Source organism: Salvia miltiorrhiza, chromosome 7 (assembly GCF_028751815.1).
Source record: "Salvia miltiorrhiza cultivar Shanhuang (shh) chromosome 7, IMPLAD_Smil_shh, whole genome shotgun sequence".
Lineage (NCBI taxonomy): Eukaryota > Viridiplantae > Streptophyta > Magnoliopsida > Lamiales > Lamiaceae > Salvia > Salvia miltiorrhiza.
In genome coordinates, this window is record NC_080393.1 from 27,807,438 (window position 1) to 27,829,328 (window position 21,891).

Below are 21,891 nucleotides of genomic sequence, written 5' to 3' on the forward strand. Positions count from 1 at the left end.
TATTTAGTAAGGAATCTTGTCTCTAATTAAATAAGTGCTTCGTTTTAAAATTATATGATAAATGATGCAAATTTCATCGGACTTTATCAGGCTTGACTTAGACCAAGACTTTAGAAATATAATCCAAAAAGTTGAGAGCGGAAAGTGACAAAGAACAAGAATTACAAAAGACAGAAGAAGTATAGGAAGTTTCTTGGAAAACATAGGAAATAATTAATAAACATTCGTTGAAACTTCACAACGCCATTTTCCATTCTATGTCCTACATGGCTACGTATACGAGACACCAATTCTTCTTTTTATTTTTTTCTGGATAAATTAACAATATTAAATAATAAAAAAATTTAAATGCGACGCCACACTTAGGCATCGCATAGTGGTTAGAACATTTCAATTTCCCGGAAAATATGAAGAATATTAAAATCCAATGTATCGTATCTACAATATTTATAATACGTCGACTGCATCAACGCGCATTACAAATTTCTTACACAATACATTCCTGCCGGCTTCATGCAGAAGCCAAAATCCAACATCCATACATTTATAAATAGACATTGTTTTACAGAAGATCCATATCTGCAGAAAACCAACACACACAACGAAACTTGTCGTAATTTGTTGGAAAAAAAAACAAATGGAGCTGCGACTGGCAAACATTGTTTCAAACCTGCTGCTGTTGCTGTTCAATTCCCTCTTCGGCGACGTCGAGAAATTCATAACGAAGGTTCGATTTCTCCTAGGAAGTTTTTCGACGATTTCGTCAAGCCCTTGTAATGAACAAGTCCTCCATGCTTCGAAGGTTGGAGAAGGAATGAGCATTGCAGAGATGAATATGGTGATGAACAGATTAGGAATGACGAGCATTAATGGGAATTCAAGCGTCGGAGACCAAGATTTGGCAGCGCTGTTTGAGGAGGAAGAGCCCAGTTTCGACGAGATTAAGGAAACATTTAGGATTTTCGAAGCAAATAATGATGGGTTTATAGATGCTAGTGATTTGCATAGGATTGTTTCCAGCTTAGGGTTGAAGGAAAGGTATGATTTGGAGGAGTACAAGAGGATGATCACAGCCTTTGATACTAATGGAGATGAGCTCATTGATTTTCAAGAGTTTCTCATATTTACGGAAAAATGCCTTTGTTAAGGCCATTGTAAGTGAGAGAGAGTATTTATTTTAATCTTACGTCACATTCATTAATGTGGCTGCTCAACTTATATGAAGAAGTTATTATTTTTAGTTTAATTAAGTAATAGCCCAATTAATGCGGGCTAGCTAGCTGCAGTCCTATATATTATATTAATTTCTGATTGTAAAAAATAAGAAAAACAAACGATATTTGGTGTAATTAAGGTAGAGAAAGAAGTGTTAATAGGCAAAAATGCCCTTTTCTTATAAACACTTGTAAAAATGCCCACTTTCATAAGTGAAAGTGGGCATTTTTACAAGTGTTTATAAGAAAAGGGCATTTTTGCAAATGCCCCGAGAAAGAAAGTATAATTAATTAAGATGTTGGTCCAATTTGAGGGTTGTGTTGTATAAGAGGAATGTTTGGTAAGGAGATAGGCGTAATTTAATGATGTTGGGAAGAAACATGCGTGGAGTATTGGCAGTTGGATCCATGTGGGTGGACATGAAATGTGTATTGTGGTGATGGGGCAAAAGATTGTTCAAACAGTTACAACATTGAATGCGAATCGAAAAAAAAGAGTGGGTTTTTCATATGACCAGAATTTGTGCAGGCCCATGAGAAATGGACCTTAACGCCAATCTATTGTTTGTCTTTTCCATTCTTCATGATATTTTTGCTCCCACGAAATCACGCACTCGTATACTTCCCTTTCCATTTTTGGTCACAAACAGAAACATTTAATCACATGAACGTGCCCAAAAGTTATGCCTTTTTGCATCTTTCCATGTAATTCACACCTAACATGTTACCATACAGTTCACCACTATCCATTCTCGTATATGTAAGATGTAAAGTAAAACACAGTGATGAGAGAGGAAGTGACATGACCTTATTCACATATTTTGAAACAGTTCCCATCTCCAAAATAACTACATATGGAGCCCAAAATCAAAGAATTCCTACTGTTTCCAAATGCCAACCCAACACACACTACACGCACTCCAATTACTTCATTAATTATTCGCTAATCATTCAAGGATTAATCCCTCACAAAGACCCGCCCACTCCCAGAAAATCTATAAATGGCGGCGCCATCCGCTCGTCCACCTTCGGCTCGGCGTGAACCGAAGCTGCTTCCGAAGGGAAATGATAGAGTGAGTGCTGGTGCAGCAATGGTGTGGCTGTGGCTGTGGCTGTGGCTGCGGGAGTGTAGTGCTGCTGATAAGGGTAGGAATAGGTGTTGGTTTCTTCCCAAGATTTGTTGTGGTTGAAAACGCTCATCATCTCATTACTGTAACTCGGGCCTGCCCAAAACAAGCATTAGCAACAGAAAACCAAAAAACAATGACTTCATTTTTTTTTTTAAAAAAAAGAAAGATTCTTCTTCCTCTGATGTAGCGAAAAAGATTCTGTAAAGTCGTATGTCTTAGCGAATATTAATGATGCGGCACAAAAGAGAGAAATAGACACTTGTCTATTCCTTCTTTTTGAGTGCTTTCTTTTGGGGAGCAATGTCATGTATGTTTCAAATCACGGTGATTAATATGAATTTTCATTAGCTGCATGTGATTAATTTAATTAAGGAAGCAAACCTGGGTAGAAAGCAAGAGAAGCTTGCGGCGTCCAAACCCCAGCGCCGGCTAGGTCGGCCGAGCCGCCACAGAAAACCCCAGCAGCAGCGGCGGCGGCGGCGTTGTCATCTTCGATTCGCTTGAAAACAAACTGGCCCATCTTCCGGCGGCGGTAAGCACTGGATTGCTCCCTGTATTTCCTGGCCATTATGACATGCCAATGATTCTTGACGGCATTGTCTGTTCGGCCCGGAAAGAGGCGGGCTATCATGGCCCATTTGTTGCCGTACAAGCGGTGCGCCGCCATTAACCTCTCCTCCTCCTCCTCGGTGAAAGCCCTCCTGTTTATCCTGGGATCCAGCTGATTAAACCAGCGCAACCTGCAGCTCTTTCCTGCACCCACAAAATTAATATATTATCGAAAAAAGAAATAGAGAAGTTGAAGTAGGTATGATATGGTACCAGATCGGCCGTCGAGCTTCTCCGCAATGAGGTTCCAGTTCTGGGGGCCGTAGAGGGCGACGAGATCTTTGAGCTTGGCGTCCTCGGCGGGGCGCCAATGGCCTCGGGCGCAGACCTTGCTTCGAGACCCATGCACGTGCGAATCCTGATCCGGATCCTCGTCGTTCAACGACGCGTTCAGATCGATGCCCTCGCTGTTGTTAGCTTCGTCGGAGAAAGGGAAACCCCAGTCGTCGGCGTACACCATCTCCAATACCTATATATACATACACTGAATCGATTCACTTTTCTACATCATACAACTATACATAAGGGCATCATCTGGATCACAAAATTTGGCTCCTCTGACATGGCTGGCTGATACTGTTACCAGGTCATACGCTCATCAACTAGGGGAGGGGAGGCACAAGATTTGGGAAAAAGGAAGAGAGAGAGAGAGTGAAAATGGTGGGTTTGGGAGTGAACAATCTTGGGAATAGAAGTTAGCAGCGGAAAGTATGAGTAGCAGAGATCTCAACATAGATGATGATCATCACTTCTCTCTCGCCATTGGAAACCCACTGTGTTTTACTGCACATCTATTTAAGTGAACCCCCCCAACTTCCAAACTCATTTTACCGTTTTCTTTTTTTTCTTTTTTCTTTTTTTCTTAATTATCCTTTTTGTAATTTTATTAGCTTTTTCTGTAGTGTAATACCACCCTCCATCCCCAAATAACTTCCTAAGAGAGGGACATAAATTTTAAAACTGAAAATTTAAAATGTCTTATTCCTTAAGTTATATGTGAAAAATGTATTTTTTTATAAACATAAACATTTTATGTCATATTCTTTAAATACTCTTTCATTTGATGAGTTTGCTTGGTTTTTGTGAAAGTCTTACATATTTGACTGATTTGTTGATCGATTTGACAACTATCAGTCATAAAAGTCAATGACTTGATAGCTATCAGTCAAAAATATACTCCATATGACAGGTGGATGGCTAGATCATGTGTCCGACCGGCAAAATTATGTGTCCGCTAGGGGTGGACACATGATCTAGCCACCCACTAGTTATATGTATTCTTGACTGATAGCTGTTAAATCGTTGATTTTTATGATTGATAGCTGTCAAATTGGTCAAATGTGTAAGACTTTCAGTGAAAATCAAGCAAACCATCAACATCAAATGGCAAAATAGGCACTTCACATAATTAGGGTATAAAATGTTTAAGTTTATAAAGTAGGGTATTTTTACAAGTGTTTATAAGAAAAGAGCATTTTTGCAAATGCCCCTTTTCATAGTGTTAATAGGCAAAAATGCCATTTTCTTATAAACACTTGTAAAAATGCCCACTAGAGCATTTTTGCCTGTTAATAAGTTTTAACATAAAGTTGTTGAGCATAAAGTGATAATAAAGTGTTATAATTAATATTGAAAGTAATAAAAAAAATATTTTATTAAGTATTAACAATAGTAAAAATATGAAAAGTAACAATAAATAAAATATTAATTATGAGAGTGTCTAAAATTAAATGAAAGTAATTTGAAATACAATCCAAAAAGAAAAAAGAAAAATAGAAAGTTATTGTACAAAACAACAAGGGAGTATAATAATTACATTTAAACTTATAATAACATTTAAACTTTAGCACTGTAAACATAACATATTTCTTTTATGATTTACAATATGGGTCTCTCTCTAGATAAATTAAAGTTCATATGGCTATAAAAGAAGTACAAATAAACTTGATGTACACCTAAAAGAAATTGAAACGACATTATTTAAGGTCGGCTTGTTATTGTGAGCCTACATTTCCAATATATCACTACAACAAAATAAGGTTATGGGGACGTTTGTATTGGGACACTTACTTTATAAGAGTCCTATTATCATTGTAATGGGACTATCGGTTGTAAATGCCTTATATGAAGCGTGAATTTCCACGTATAGACTACCATAATATTCATTCGGTAGTCTATATGCTTGTTTCATTGATAAATAATAAAATATAAAATATTTATTTTTTTTATCTAAAAAGAAATTTCTAAGAAAAAATTAAAACAAATCAAACCTACACAAATTTGAAACACTTTGCGGTTTCTCACCCCCACAAGTCAAACCTACTAAAAAACAATTCACCCCCAAATTGAAAACCCTCGTCTGCCGCTTAACCCTGCAACCGCTTCGGCGAGCAAAATCCCCATCACAAATTCGATCGATCTCAACCTCCGCCGTTCGCCATCGAGAGCCAGACCACCACCGCTCCATTTCTCTCTAGCTACTCCTCCCCAGCGACCTCAACATCATCATTGCTGCCAGACATCTGTTATTCCTTGCCGCCATCGTGCTGTAACCACCGATATTGTCGTCTCTCTCATTGAGACTACCGCACTCTCTCTCCTGCTACTCTTTCCCGGCGACCTCAACATCGTAGCTGTTGCTCACAGCCGCCGTCTCCTTAATTGAGAAGACCGTGGTTCACCATTAACAGTTACAGCTCGATCAATCCTCTAGCGGGGACCGATGACTATTTCTATTGCTTTGGTATGGTGCATTTCTTTTTTGTTTTTTGATTTCTTCTATATGTGATGTACAGCTTTCCACTTAACATACTCATAAAGTTGTTCCGTTGCATTTAGTTTAGAATTGGATACAATTATTATATGCTACTCGTGGATATTCGAAAGGTGATGATATAGTTGTTTGAATAGTATATTTGTTGGCTTTCCTTCTTCATAGATTATTCATAGAGAAGCACTAATGCTAAAATCTTCGTTAATTTAAATTATAGAAAAATGTTAAATATATATATATTTTTATCTAGATCTTTTTGCATCTTTATTTACATTGATTCAATTATATTCTCGGTGCACTTGGTATTATACATAGGTATCACCTATATGCTTGAGTTAGTTTTCAATTTTTTTTGTTCAACTTTGTCTTTGATCTTCTGCCCTATTTAGCTCCTGACCACAATAAGGAATGTGAGCATCCACTGGCCCCAAAAGATAGAAGATATGTAAGAGTTGCAAACTTTGGCGCAGGATTGGTGGTTACAGTTGTGGATCCAAAACTTGGTGATAGCATTATTGACTGTTGTGCAGCTCCGGGCAGAAAGACTCTTTTCATGGCCTCATGTCTAAAGGGCCAAGGTGCAATGCTGGAGAATGTGGTAGATTTTATTAACATGACTGCTTACTATGTCTATTTATTTATTCCTGGATGAAACCCTGTAATCTATATTCTTATTTTGGTTGCCTGAAACCACTGCCTTGTTATAAATTAGGATAATCATTTAATTGTACCAATTTGTCTAGATCTTAAGAATAATGTTACGAACAATTTTTTTGCAAAACTAATGATCATATTATCATTGCAAAATATAATACGAGTTCGATCATGGTAAAAACTCTATCTTTCAGTAGTGATGTTATCTTGACATTCTTATCAGGTAGCATAAGTGCAGTTGATGTAAACAAAGGCCGATTGAAAATCCTCAAAGAGACACCAAGTTGCATGAACTTGATCAAGTTATCATTACCATTCATGCTGATCTTCGTGCGCTTGTAAGGGAAATTCTTACTTAAGTAAAACTATTTTCAAAGGAAATGTTAATCATTTTTATTTTTGTGTTCAAATTTTTAGGATAGTAATTGCTTGAAAGGTGATAAAATTCTGCTGGATGCTCCTTGTTCTGGGTTGGGTGTACTGTCTAAGGTATATAATGTAACAGATCGGTTCCTGTCTAAAGAAATGTATTACTAAATCTTTTATTTCAGTAGTTCCTTTAATTTACTCTGCCGCTAAACTCTAAAACTAAAATCATAATGACCCTTTAATCCATTAAATTTTTATGATCTATTAAATTATACAATCTGATAACTTGGACTTATGCAACTTTTCTTGCTATCTAATCATCATGCTGCTTTGCCCCTTTCTCTCACAATAAAGTGGGTTTACATCGCCCTTTGTTTCAATTGCTCTTACTCACTGGTGCCAATATGTTCTTTGTACATTTGTATTGGGCCATTGGCTGTATAAAAGGGGAACAAGCAGATTGAGTGATTTGATTGCTCTGTTAATTGCTATTTAGAATTGCTTTTATTTTTATCTTGTGGAGGAATTATAAGTCTCTGAATGACCTTGCAGATTATATTGAGAAAAAGACATTTTTTCTTGGACTTCAAACGCTTTTTCTCTCAGGTATCTTCCATCCTCTGTAACTAGGGCGCCATATACTCAGTTCCTTTGGTGTTTGCTATCCATTACTTGATGAAAAACTTGTAAATAATTATTGCATGGACATTCAAAACAGATTTCTGGTGCTATTTACAGATTTTCTATATGTCTTATCCCACTACACTTGAAAGCTAGAGAACTATAACGCACTTGTATGCTGCTGAATTAATTTCTAGAGCAGGCCAACTGTGTATTGAAGTACAACTACAAAGTCTTATCCTCACTGCCTTTGTGCCTCATGTGATGTGCCTTTCATTTCATTTCATATTATGTCTGCTGAAAATTGATTTAGATGATTGAGTAATTGAGTTTTTGTATTCATTGTGCAATCATTTCTGGGAGGAAGAATGTGAAGAAAATCTGTTGTTGTTTTGGAGTTTTATGTTTTTTGGTGATGATATGTAATGTGAGTGAAGGTGGTGGGTAGTTAGAAGAATGGTTTTAAAGAGTAATTTTTTTTATTGAGTTCATCAATTATTGTTTAATTGAATAGGTTGGGGATGCGGTGCTCTTGAAGAGTTTGTTCAATTCTAGAAAAGCTGTGGCTAAAGGTTGGGTTCGAAGTGTAGATCCCAATCACGATGTTGGAGGAAAACGACTAGGATTAAATTGGTGTGAAGTTCAAGTTTTAGTTCCTATAGAATGGGAAGAAGATTTAATTAGGCCATATTCAAACTTGTCCACAATTGGAGATGCAATTGGAGCATGCATTGCATGGCCTCGACACTTGGTAATCATCTATTCTTAAATTCTTTTTCTATTCTTAAAAACCACGATTCTTATTTCTCATTAGATCAATAGATTCAAATTAGATTTGATTTGAACTCATAATCCTGATGTTCTTTTCATTTTAGGTGATCGACGACGATGATGATTGAAGAAGATTGATCGTGCTGGCTGCTGTTCTCTTTTTTTGCTGTCTCTTTTTTGGTCTTTGCCACGACAAAATGAATGAATGAAACTTAGTTATGGTTATTTCCTCAAAAATCTTGTGAGTTTTATTAAGTTTTAACATGGTTATAGCTTTGGTGACATACAAGAGTGGTGGAGCAGATGTATTTCATAAGATCTTAAAGTTTGTTGTTTTGCAACGAGTTTAGTTGGAAAATATAAATGAATTTAGCAATATTTCTATGGTTACAATTAATCTTTCTTATATACGTATTATTAGTAGCAATTTGTAATTTTAGAATGTTACATGAATCTATGTCAAACTACAAATTTTAGAACAATACAATATATATTGTAACAGGACACTAATTATTAGGACACTCCTAAGTGTCACAAAAATATATTGTAACAAGACACTAATTATTAGGACACTCTTAAGTGTCACAAAAATGAGTTTTCAAGCATACTCTAATAGGACTTTCTTGAGCATCCTATTACAATGAGTGTCCTATTACACATATAGTGACTAGCGCAAATAGGACTCTCCTAAGGAAAGTCCTATAGTAGTGAAAGTCCTATTATACCATATAATAGGACTCTCATGAAAGTCCTAATAGGTGAATTTTGTTGTAGTGTATATACACACACATATGTCAGTTTTTTTAATGTATATACATGTCAGTTTTTATTTTGCCTAATTTAATCAATGTTATAAAAGCATCCATAGTAGAGGGTGCGGACGCCGGCGAGCACTGGGCGCGGGCGCCCATCAATGCCGCACCCGGCTCCCCGCACCCATCTCCCCCCTCCGATCCCGGTGCACAATTGAGATGAATTGAGCGCATATTTTACATGTCCCAATAAAAAAAGAGGGTGAATAAAAAGAAAAAAATGGAAAATTGAAAAATTCGAATTTAATGGCTGATTCATTTTTCTTTTCGACAGAGAGTCATTCAACGCTCTTTCTTAATTTTTTGTTTCTTTTATTTATTCATCTTTTTCCTTCTATAAATTCTCTTATCTTTCCATTCAACTTCATACACAATTCTCATTCTTCTTCATCTTCTTTCTTTCATATATTTTTGTGCTAAAACAAATAGATGAGAGTTGAGAAAATTATTGAAGCAACCACCCCCAAAATCCCTCTCCCGATAATGCAAATTCATCCAGCCAAGCATTCTCGTCATTCTTTCAAGAATCAAACATCGCTCCAATAGCGGGTCTTGAGGGAATTAATTTGAACGCCCTTGCGGCAGCAATTAAGCCCGAGTTGGAGGTGATAGCGACCATGCCTGTGATCACCAAGCAAAGAGGCGGTTACACATCGGCCAAGACGATACTCGTCTGCCGCTTGTATGTGGAGGCAATATGCGACTCCGTCAAAGGAGCCGGCCAAAAGGGAGCCATGTATTGGGGCACTATCGTCACGAAATACAAAGCGCAACGGTGCCAACACACCATTCCACGCGACGTGAAGCAAATTAAGTCGCACTTTCAACGCGTCCAAAATAACGTGAAAGTGTGAAAGGCCATCTACGACAAGTGTTAGGTGAATTGGGTCTCCGGCATGAGCGATGGTGAGCAATGAGCGGATCACCGCTCAAGCACAACAATTATACGTTGGCGAGCATGGTAGTGTATTCAAGTATCCACATGCGTGGAATGTGCTTTGCGAATGTCAAAAATTTGCGTTTATTGGCAAGGATGCTCACTTTACCAAACGTTCCAATGACTCGTATGGTTGCTACACAACGACTTTTAGCGAGCAAAGTATCTCAGCAAGGCCCCAAGGCCAAAAGACGGCGGAGAAAGACAAAGGAAGATGCAAGAAAAAGACGGAGTTGTCCGGCGAGCAAACTCGAGCTCTCGAGGCCATAGAGAACATGGTCAAGGTCATGAGAATTTTCTCTCAAATCCAACGCGACCTCGCGGACGGCATCATCTTGGGTAGAAACACCTCCCAAATGAAATCCAACGAATTGACATTTCACTTGAAGAAGGTGGAGAAAATCAAGAAACGCAGTGATCTTTAAATTTTTTTATTGTAGGTTTTTTTTTATGTTTTTTAAATTTAAATTAATTTAGAATTTTATTTTATTGTAATGCAATTTTAAATTTTAATCAATGTAGTGTTAAAATTTAATTTAAATGAAATTTATGTTGTTAAATTTAATGTTAATTTTAATTCAAAATTTCATTAAAAATAAAGATAAAAAGAAAAATAAAATTTAAGACTCATGGTGCTCGCTCTCCCTATGTGAAGGGTGAGCTCTTAAATGGTGGAGACCACTTTTAAAAGTCCATCTTAACTCTCTAATGTGGATGCCCTAATCAATCGAAATCGTGTTTTATGCCAAAATTTAAAAAATCTTATCATAAATAAAAAAATTAACAGAAGATACCATAGTGTTATTATATACAATTAACCTTAACTTTACATCCCCTAACATAATTGAGCCCTTAATTTTTCTTATGAAATCTTCTCTTTTTCAATTTTGAAGGGCTAATCATCCAAAACTCTCAACTAAACACACCCTAATTAACTTTTGCGTCATCTGAATTCCAAATACTCCCTCCGTCCGCGATATCGTTTCCACATTTGCCATTTCGGTCCGTCCGCGATATCGTTTCCACTTCCATTTATAGAAGTAGGGTCCACAAACTTCCACTCACAACAATTGTGGGACCCAAACTCCACTAACTACATATCCACTACTATCCACCACTTTTCTTAAAACCCGTGCCGTCCACAATGTGGAAACGATATCGCGGACGGAGGGAGTATAATAAATTTACGTCATCAAAATCATCGCTCAGAGCAACTCCAACAACCCCTCTAAAATAGCGGCCAACTCTAGAATAGCGTGTAGTGCTTCTCCAACAATTCCCTGTCCGCCACGCTAAAATCCAGTTTGTGAACAGTGTCCCGCTACATCAAGCGGGCACTGTTCATTCCGCTATTTTGTTTTTTTTTTGTTTTTCATTTTATTTATTTGTTGTTTTATTATATTTGCTTTTTTGTTTATCTTTAGAATATGCTTATATTTGCTTGATTTAATTTGTAAAATCTATATTATTTATATTTTTAAATTATCATAAATATATATAATATTTAAAATATATTATATAAAATTTAAAAATACAATAACATGAAATATAATATAAAAACACATTAACATAAAATTACAACAACATAAATTACAACATAAAAACACAATAGCATAAAATTACAACCACATAAAAATACAAGAACATTAAACTAATAATACAATAAATGCTAGTAAGGTCCAAGATCACTTCCAGATCCTCCAACATCGCTTCCAGATCCTCCAAAATCATGAAAATTTCCTCCAAACATATTGAAAGCATCATATGGACTTGAATGTTGTTGTCTTTTAAAAATGATTTTTGCTTGTTCACTTTTGAAATAATCTCGGCGAACAGGATCAGAGAAGTGCCAATTCCAGATGTTGAAACAATGCCAAATGAAACAAACCATTTCCAAGATTTTCTTGGACGCTATAAAAAAATCAAAGATAGAGTTGCTCACTTTGCGCTTCGTGATGCATTAGTCGATCATATATGGGATGAGTTTTCTAATTTAGAAAATTAGTTAGTTTTATCATGTAATTGATGCTTTGTTAAGTATTGTGTAATGTTTAATTCTAAGAGTATTATGTAATTTCAGTTTTTATGTTGTTGAAATAAATTAATCGTTCTATAATATTTAAATATAGCACTTTATTAATTAATTTTCTAAAAAAAATTAAATTATTTTATATTTCAATTTTAATTTTAATTACATTTAATTGAATATAAATATATTTATTTATAAACATATATGATATATAATAATTGAATTGATAAAATAATTTAATACTAAAGAGCATAAAAAAGGAATATTCTATTGTAGAGGGAAATGTAGAGTTGATTGTTGGACATGAAAATTCAAAACTGTATATTTTAACTCTATAATAGAGTGAATGGCCCTCTAAAATAGAGGAACCCTTTGGAGATGCTCTCAGCTTGTAGCTGTAGCTTTTAGTCATATGTAACATACAAAAAATGTTTTTCCAAATTAAAGGGGCAAACCCAATGATGTGTATTTACCTAATAAACGGATAGTTGGGTAAAAATAATAACTCCTCAAAGTCTCCACCAAACCCAACTAGTAGGGTTTTAGGGCTTTAGGCTGTCTGTCTCAGCTCTCAACATTGACAAGAAAGACTCCAAACCTGATGTCTGCTCCTTGTTTCATTATCATTTTACGCACACCTACACACACACACACAGTAACAACATTTTTAATAAATAAAGCACATTATAATTAATTAAAAAAATACCCTGCCTCCAAATCGCAATCAGTCATTTAAGAGACTATGACTGCATTAGCAAGTTTGCAGTGATATACTGTGGCTCTAAACACTTTCTCACTACACTGTAAAGCGACAGTATCGAAAAGTTTATTTCATTTTATCTTTTTTACCCTTTTACCATTTATATTTGGAATTAAAGAATGTGAAGATGAGGATAGAATGTTTTTTTAAGAATATAGGTGGGATTTCCTCAAAAAAAAAGAATATAGGTGGGATAATCACATATTTAAAGGGTATATATCTATTTAGCCATCAATATTACTCTTATTTTCGTCTCACAAAAACATGAACATTTTATCATTTTGAATCGTCTCATAAAAACATAAATAATTCTATTTTTGTACACTACCACACTACAATTCATTTATTTTCTATCTTTACTTTTTAAAAAGTGGAATCTATTTTCACCCACAATACACTTTTATCTAACATTTTTTAAAATTAGTGTCATTTCCAAATATTTATATTTTTATGAGGCGAAGAGTATTTATATTCAATAAACACGAAAATTATAAAACAAAACGTGCAAAATTCAATAGTCAGATTAACCATCATCGATGTGATATCGACATCCATTTTTGTGCGTAGTGCAAAACTAGAAGTATATTTGAATTAATTTTGTTATATTAATTGGCACGCAAAAACTTCAATGTCTCACGCGTGAGACGGATCGATTCGGCGCTTCGACTTAACCTTAAATGGGGTGGAATTAAGGGGTGGGTATTTTTCATAGACATATTATGGGGGTGGGTATTTTTATATATATACACTTTAAAAATTTTAAATATATAGTATATCATATGTTCATAGAAAATTGCTAAAATAAGTGTTGGTGTAGCAGGTAAAAGCTCCACATTTTCAACCCAATGATACTGTGTTTGAAATTTCTTAATTAAGAAAATAATTAAAATTATTTTTTTTAGATTAATGTTTTTTTACGACAATAATTACTTGACCAAACAACTAATAGTACAAATTATCATGAAAAAAATAGCAATTATTGTGAGAAAAAGTATTCCATGTGTCCAGGGGCGTAGCCAGGGGGGCTAGAGCCCCCCCCCCCAAATTTTGAAAAAAAAAAATTATAATGTCTAAAAATGTTGTTATTATTATTATTATTATATTTGTATTTAGTAAAAAATGTCTAAAATGTATTGAATGCCCCCAAAAAAATTTTTAGTAAATGTTGAACTATATTATCTATGAAAATGTTGTTATTATTATTATTATATTTGTATTTTAGTAAAAAATGTCTAAAATGTATTGAATGCCCCCAAAAAAATTTTTAGTAAATGTTTTGAACTATATTATCTATGAAAATATTGTTATTATTATTATTATTATATTTTTATTTTAGTAAAAAATGTCTAAAATGTATTGAATGCCCCCAAAAAAAAATTTAGTAAATGTTTTGAACTATATTATCTATGAAAATGTTGTTATTATTATTATTATATTTGTATTTTAGTAAAAAATGTCTAAAATGTATTGAATGCCCCCAAAAAAAATTTAGTAAATGTTTTGAACTATATTATCTATGAAAATGTTGTTATTTTTATTATTATATTTTTATTTTAGTAAAAAATGTCTAAAATGTATTGAATGCCCCCAAAAAAAATTTCTCGGGGAACCCCCGTAACAGTTCAGCCTCCCCCCCCTCCAAAAAAAATCCTGGCTCCGCCACTGCATGTGTCCCATTAATTCGTGAATAAATAAAACAGCTATAAGCACAATAAAATCATTGATTGAGGAACTGTAAAATTTTGAAACCAAGCGGTAATAACTTAAATACTAAATTCACCGGTCGCTATAAGCACAAACCAATATTTCAGACGTTTCCATTTATTGGCGACAGTAAATTTACGACGTTATCAGTGTGAACTATTTTTAGACGGAAACTGTGAAAAAATTATATTACTGGGTCAATATGCAAAAATACCCCTAACGTTACCACCCCAACTACACTTAAGCCCCTAATCTAACGTTTATAGCAACTAACACCCCAAAGTTCATTAAGTACTACAATTAAACCCATAAACAAACAATTTCTTTCACAAAATTAAGAAATTCATTTTTTTTAATTTATATAATATATAAAAGGGGCGTTTTATCCCTCCATTTTTTCCCACCATTCTTTCTCTCTCTTCTCCCATCAATTTTTTTATATAAATAAATATTTTTCATACACAAACATAAATAAAAGAATTGTAAAATGTTAACAAAGAGAAAGAAAATAGAATATTTTAACATTTTAATAACTTATTTGTTTTAAATTTATTTTTAATAATTTTTATACCATATTAAATATTTTGCTACAAACTTAAGCATAAGATGCTTATTAAATATTTCTTCATAAATTAAATTTGATATTATTTAGAAAAGTATTAAAATTGTAAAAGAAAAAAGAGATGAAAAATAATAAAAAAATTGATGCGATAAGAGAGATAACAAATGGTGGGAAAAAATATAGGAGAAAACTCTTCTTTTATATATTATATAGAAAAAAAATGAATTTCTTAATTTTGTGAAAGAAATTGTTTGTTTATGGGTTAAATTGTAGTACTTAATGAATTTTAGGGTGTTAGTTGCTATCAATATTAGATTAGGGGCTTAAGTATAGTTGGGGTGGTAATGTTAGGGGTGTTTTTGCATATTAACCCTATATTACTTGATAGAGTCTTCTTTTCGTACTTCAAAGTAATGTTCAGGCCTTCTGTTAACTGCCAAATTTTTATTGATACTCACACGTGGATATATTATGTGTGTGTGTGTGTGAATATATATAAAACATAACTGATTCATATAATATCTAAACTAGTATTTTTAAAAAAAAAATCATATTTGGAATAAAGGAAATTACTCTGAGAACTACTAAAAGGGTAAATAAATTCAAAAGAAACGTTTGACAGTCAAAGCAATAAATGGATTTGACCCAATTTCCTTGACATGTTTCTTGTCATATTTCCCAAAAAAATTAATTTATAAATATAATATCGGTTGGTAAATTTGTATAGTGTAACGTTATTGTAGAAGAATGTGTGTGGATATATGTTCCTGAACATGAAAATATGCAAGAATTGCAAAATTTACTGTTTAAGAAATCCTTTACAGTTTACAGTTTACAGTATGCAGTTCTTAGTTTTAATTTGTTGTGAGAACAGTCTACATCTATTTTGCAACTGGAGACATAATTAAGTTTGTACGATTTTTTATTTTTATTTTTTGATGAGAACATGTTATAACAGGAGGACCGAGTCACGTATAGTAATTTTCAGGTTCGCTCATTATTATATGGACTTAAATGTTATAATCATGCCTGATAAAAAAAATGTTATAATCATGCGTGAAAAATAATCTATTTACAAACACAATGATATAAGTCCTTGTCTTCGATCTTGAAGTCAAACGATCAACTAAACTAAAATATGTGTGTGTTGATCCAGCAGTAGAATAATTAATGCATGAGCTAAAGGTTGTGGATTCGACCATTGTAGAACAATTTTAGTAATTTTTTATTTAATTGTTAAATTTATAAAAAAAAAAACGCCTACTAGAAGTATGACAAAATTAATTGTAACAATAAATTATATTGGTATAATAAATCTACATTATTATGTATTTCATCCGTTCCAATTCTTTTGGACATTGAGATTAAAAAACTTACTACTTTTGAGTGGAAAAATAGTGTGATTCAGACTAATTAAATATTTTAAGTACTCCTCACAATGAAAAATGAGCCTATTTAGTGGGAAATTCAAAATGAAAAAGGAGCTTATTCTAGTGAGATGGAGGAGTATAATAGAAGTATAAACATCGATACAAATTAGTGAGCAACAAAGATACACTTATAAACCTGGAAATCAACAAAGTGGTGGAAAAGAAATTAAAAAAAATGGAGAAAGCCATGCGTGTGTATGATTTGGGTACGTTCCCAGACAGGGACAATCTACTATCTGGACTGCAACTTTTCGGACCATAAAGATATACTACAATTATATATCAGAGTTAAACTTTATAGTAATTTTTCATCACTGTGTGTCTGTGTGTTTTGACAGTCCATTTTTAACACTTGCAAGAGTCCAGTCCAATCCCTAGAGAATTTGTTCATTATTTACACTTACACGCACGCACACACACACGTGTGTGTCTTCGTCTCTACTCATTTGGATTTTCCCTCTCACCACAATTATTTTTTGCCTAAATTAATTTTGGGGCTCAAGCAAATTACCCCGAATGGAAAAAGAGATAGTAAAATTTGAACCTTGAGCTCAATCTTCTTATATAAGTGTCTAATTACTTGGTGAATTTTCATAAAAATGCATGGTTAATTGACCTAGACTAAAAAAGTTTCATAATTTTGTTTATATACATGGGGAGGAGTCTGGTGGGCACCATCACTGCTATAAGAACTAATTATATGCATGAATCATCCTAGTCAATTGATTAGCATGTAACAAATAATTAATAATTTAAAAATTAGGCGCACATTGATCAACAAATTAAATTCTAAATGTATTGAAATTTTTATGTCAGTTACAACAAATCCCATGATTTGAGGAAGAAACTGGTTTTAATCGCAAAATATTTCGTATGTCTTATATACGTAATGGTTTGTTATTTAATTATTCCTCTAACTTATATAGACTTGATTGTTTAGTATAGGTTCTGTAGCATCTCTCCCAAAACTACAATCTTGAGTAGGCCATGGTTCTGGGTAATTTCCAACCATAGATTTCAGATCACGATATATGAGTGATCATTATTTGTGTGATTTTTTTAGTAAAAAAATAATAATCGAGTGCTTTACCTGCAGCTTGCGGAATTGTCAATCAAGTCTCACGTGTGCCTTCCACAGCTTTCCCACTTTTGATATTTTTATTGACTGCACCACGAATAATTGATGGCCTTTTTTACATCCCACTTCTCTAAATTTTTTTTTTTTTTTTTGTAAAATGTTACTAGTACTACTTTTGATTTTATGACACAGGTAGGGGTGGTAACATCAGGTGGAATTAAGTTCCAACTAGCGAAAAGGAAACATGATGAATTTTAGGAAATTTACATCTGATTTTTACAATTTCATGAAAAAAGGGAAAAAAAAAATATTGTAAATAAGAAATGTGTGTTTGCAAAGATGCAGACGGCCGTGGTATAATTGAAATAATAGAGAATGGTAAGCTGGAAACTAGGATTTGGGAGTCGTAATTAGGGTTTACCAAAATTAGATAGTTAGAGACGGTCCATGAATTGGTGACTTCACATGCAACTTGTGACAGTTGAGGTAAAAAAGCAAGACTACTCAAAAGAAAAAGAAAAAAAATAATAATAATAGTATCTAGTAAGACATGATTCGAGAGTTACATGAGAAGATGGAAACAAAGAGGAGTCCGTAGGGAGATAAAAGCGCACATGCATGAAGACATGATGACTATTTGTAGGAAGCAGCATTAAATTGAAACACAAATATTTATTCGGAAAGACGAAATTAAATGAAATACTCCCTCCGTCCCTGAAATAAGTTCCTCTTTTTCCATTTTGGGACGTCCCCCAAATAAGTTCCTCTTTCTTTCTTTCTATTTTTGGACAACTACCCCACCACTAATAATACTTTATTTATTTTTGCTTTTCACTTTTTCACCACTCCCAATACTAATTATACCACTTTTTCACCTTTTCACCACTCCCAATACTAATTATAACATATTTTTCTCCACTATCAATACACTTTACCATTTTCCTTAAAACCCGTGCCGTCCCCAAAGAGGAACTTATTTTGGGGACGGAGGGAGTATATGGAAAAAGAAAAAGGTGGGTGGGAGGGGGAAGCACAAGAATAGTAGAGTTGATGAAGATGAAATGAGATGATAATTGGATGACCCACCATATATAAGTAGGACTGGTGGCATGAGATTCTGTTGGGTGTGTTTCCTTTGGAAGTATGTGGCTGAGCCTCACATAAATTCAATGATCCACTACCGGACAACATCATATATATGAGAGAGAGAAGATATGACATGATGAAATTAGATCATGAAGCATGGAAATCAGTTAATTTTGTCCAAATGGTGCAGGCACAAGTGGGAAAGTGTTGTTGTCACCCTACTCCCTCCACTCCTTCACTAATTTTAACCGACTATCTACATTATCTTCAGGGCCGGTCCTGAGAATAATGAGGCCTTGGGCGAAATTATAAAAATGGGCCCTCAATATATTAGCGCATCAATATATTAAAAAATGAAATTTTTCATTACTTATAAAAAAATGACTTTATCTAGTAAAAAATTTTACTTGCAAAATCATCGACATGTTATCTAAAATCTCTTAATCTCTTTTTCTATAAAGATCTTGACAAAACCTTTTTAACTAACGATTATTATTATCTATTTAAAAAATTTCCACCAAAATATCTAGATATTTTTCTTTTAAATTTTCTAGTAGTTTTGAAAGGATTTTTGGAACTTTTAATTACTTTTTACTGATTTGCATTTCATAATATATTTTTTTGATACGTTAATTGACTGTAAATCCACAAACTATTAGTGAATTTTGCTATTTTTTCAACTATATAAAGTTGCAATATAAATACATAAACTTTAGCTCATTCCGGAATTTCCCCTGAATTTTAATTTCGTTCATACATGACAAAATTAAAGATGATATAATATATACACATTATATTAAAATAACTTATACAAAATTTAGCTTCGAACCCCAAAGTAAAACCGTGGCGAGTTTTTCGAGAGAGAGAGAATGGATCCGTGGAGAATCACAAGTATTTTAAGTATAGAGAATCAATCTCAGCCTTTGGATTTAGCATATCTAATGGTTTATATTATTTTGTTTTATTTGATTTTTAAATATATGGATGGCTAACCGTCAATCTAATAAAAAAAACTGAAACAAATCCCACTATTTTCGGAAACAACCCGATATCCATGGATTTAATATTTTAATTTTTTTTTTCTTCCTTTGATGTTGAACGTGTGTACTTATGGCATTGAATTAAATAATTTGTCAAGATTTCAATATTTCATCCACAAATTAAAATGAATACAGGTACGTAGTTCAATAAAAAAAATTTCATGAATATTATTGTATCATATATTCTACAGTTATAAGTAGTATATTTTTCAATTTTAATGTTTATGTTTATTTTAATACATGTGCTTATTCATGTTCATTTATATTTTGCAATTATATATAAACTGCGATTTTATAAAAAGAAAGAAAAACCTAAAAAACCCTTGAAAGCACAAGAAAGCTGACTAAGGGCCGAGCCTCGTTAAAACCTTTTCTCGAAAAACCCCAAAGGGAAAAACCGAGAAAAGGAAAAAGAGTACCCGTCTAGCAAACGAAAACCAAAGAAGGGGAAGAGAGCGGAAGGGAAAGTTTACGGAACTCCGGCCTAACCATCGTCCCCAAACAATCCCGGCTCTCCACCAACGCAAACAACAAGGCAAGAGGCCGGTAAGACGCCGCCGCCAAAAGCCCAACCAACAAAAAACACAAAACACACGGCCGGTTAAACGCCGTCGCCGTGAGAACAAATTTAAACACAAAGAAAACGAAGAAAAAAGGAGAGCACTCCGGCCGGTTAAATGCCGTCGCCGTGGCTCTCCAAAAACCCCGACACAACCCGCAAGCAAGGAGCCATCCGGCCGGTTATACGCCGTCGCCAGAGCTCCGCCCAAACCCAAGATCCACCTGAAGGACAACCTGACCCCCAGGTGTTCGACGAAAAACCGCAGCAACTCCAAGCCATCTGACACCAACCAACGCAGCCCCGACAAAGGAGAACTATCCGGCCGGTTATACGCCGTCGCCGTAGTTCTCCAGAGACCAACAGCAAGGAAGCCTTCCCGTTGAAACGCACGCTGGAGCTCCCCCCAAAACCAAAAACCGCCAGAAAAACCCACCTGACCACCAGGTGTTCGACGAAAGGTCAGAACAACCGCAGCAACTCCGAACCCTCCGCCACCAGCAAGCCCAGACCTAACGTTGTTCGCCCAGCAGACCCACCCACCCTGACACTGTCCCCATCGACTACACACGACGCCAGTGACTGTGCGTAGCCATGTCCATCGTCACAGCCTCTTGAATATCACCAATAACCCCAGGCCACCACCCTTCCGTTCGGGATGAATGCGCCATAAGATCAGCAGCCGCGTTCCCCTCCCGGAAAATATGTAAAGTCCGTAACTCCATCTCCGTGAGACGCTTGAGCGTCTCTTTCCAGCTCGCCATAAATCTCCAAGGTACGTCCAAAGAGCGACGCGTGAGAAGTTCCACCACATAAGTGGAGTCAGCCTCCAGCCACAGGCGATTCCAACCGCGACAGCGAGCGATGGCAATTGCCGTGATCACCGCCAACAGCTCGGCTTCCAAAGCAAAGCCCGAACCTCCCTTAATGTGAAAACACCCGCAAACCATGGCCGTATGGTCGCGAAAAACACCTCCAGCAGCGATTAATCCCGGCGCCCCCGTCGCCGGTGTTAACCTTCATCCAATTAATATCCGGAGGCCACCAATGCACCGCGATGTAATCCGGGGGTGGAGCACATCTAGATTTGACCCCAATCGCTCGAATAGTGAGATAATCCGTCCAATCATTTGACATGCAGCCAAGATTCGAAACCCATTAGTTTCTTTGAAGAAAGTTTTGAGCGTCGCTAAAACCCCAATCCTTGAGAAAGCCTTGTCATCAAAGATAGCATTGTTACGACTTTGCCAAATAATCCAAAGAAGACTTATAATGCCCACCTTCCAAAGACGATGAAGCAGCGAGCTGAAAGACACATTCCAAGCCAAGGCAAGGAAACTTGTGATATCAAAACAATTCAACAGCATGAATTGCCCAAACCAACCCAAAAAAACCTCCCAGATCTGCCGAACCTCCCTACATTCCCAAAAAATGTGTGAGATAGTCTCCGCGGCGTTCCAACAAATTGGACAAGCATTGGGAGCCACCAGGCCTTGTCTAATCAAGCAATCCATGGTCGGTAAGCGACCATGAATGATCCGCCAACAAACCAACGATCTTTTCACAGGAATCGCCGCATCCCAAATCCATTTGCCCCAAGACACTTTAGGAAACTTATGGCAGCTATTAGCAAAGGCCAGCGCAGAAGTAACATTGCCACTAAGGGAAGGTTTCCAAAACCTAGTATCCAGTCCAGAGTTCATCGGGAGAATAAGAATATCACAAACAATCTTAGGGAAGCTAAGCACAAAAT

General features: G+C 35.0%; 2 protein-coding genes and 1 long non-coding RNA gene across 4 annotated transcripts; 2 read left to right on the forward strand and 1 right to left on the reverse strand.

The window, feature by feature from the left end:
* The first annotated feature begins 637 nt into the window (after positions 1 to 637).
* Positions 638 to 1,147, forward strand: LOC130994026 (probable calcium-binding protein CML46). Its single transcript, XM_057919064.1, has one exon. It carries the CDS (start codon positions 638 to 640, stop codon positions 1,145 to 1,147), a length of 510 nt encoding a protein of 169 aa, XP_057775047.1.
* A 673-nt stretch (positions 1,148 to 1,820) lies between these two features.
* LOC130995813 (transcription factor MYB105-like) lies at positions 1,821 to 3,878 on the reverse strand. The gene is made up of 3 exons (XM_057921252.1): positions 3,167 to 3,878; positions 2,726 to 3,097; positions 1,821 to 2,437 (listed from the first exon to the last, which is right to left on the reverse strand). The coding sequence occupies exons 1-3, from the start codon at positions 3,411 to 3,413 to the stop codon at positions 2,181 to 2,183; spliced, it is 876 nt and encodes a 291-aa protein (XP_057777235.1). The 5' UTR covers positions 3,414 to 3,878; the 3' UTR covers positions 1,821 to 2,180.
* A 1,354-nt stretch (positions 3,879 to 5,232) lies between these two features.
* Positions 5,233 to 8,519, forward strand: LOC130995834 (uncharacterized). Of its 2 annotated transcripts, none has more exons than XR_009092283.1 (7): positions 5,233 to 5,696; positions 6,116 to 6,324; positions 6,604 to 6,718; positions 6,798 to 6,869; positions 7,302 to 7,355; positions 7,885 to 8,121; positions 8,246 to 8,519. It is a non-coding gene; the product is annotated as an uncharacterized LOC130995834 (long non-coding RNA). The 2 variants fall into 2 exon arrangements; XR_009092284.1 differs by having other exon boundaries at positions 6,197 to 6,324.
* The last annotated feature ends 13,372 nt before the right edge of the window (positions 8,520 to 21,891 follow it).

Bases quoted from the DNA above. Each gene is read 5' to 3' on its own strand.
- LOC130994026 (XM_057919064.1), top strand. From the start codon at position 638: ATGGAGCTGCGACTGGCAAACATTGTTTCAAACCTGCTGCTGTTGCTG.
- LOC130995813 (XM_057921252.1), bottom strand. From the start codon at position 3,413: ATGGTGTACGCCGACGACTGGGGTTTCCCTTTCTCCGACGAAGCTAAC. The intron at 3,098-3,166 runs GTACCATATCAT...TTGTGGGTGCAG, and splicing joins GAAGCTCGACGGCCGATCTG to GAAAGAGCTGCAGGTTGCGC. The intron at 2,438-2,725 runs GTTTGCTTCCTT...TGTTTTGGGCAG, and splicing joins TTCTCTTGCTTTCTACCCAG to GCCCGAGTTACAGTAATGAG.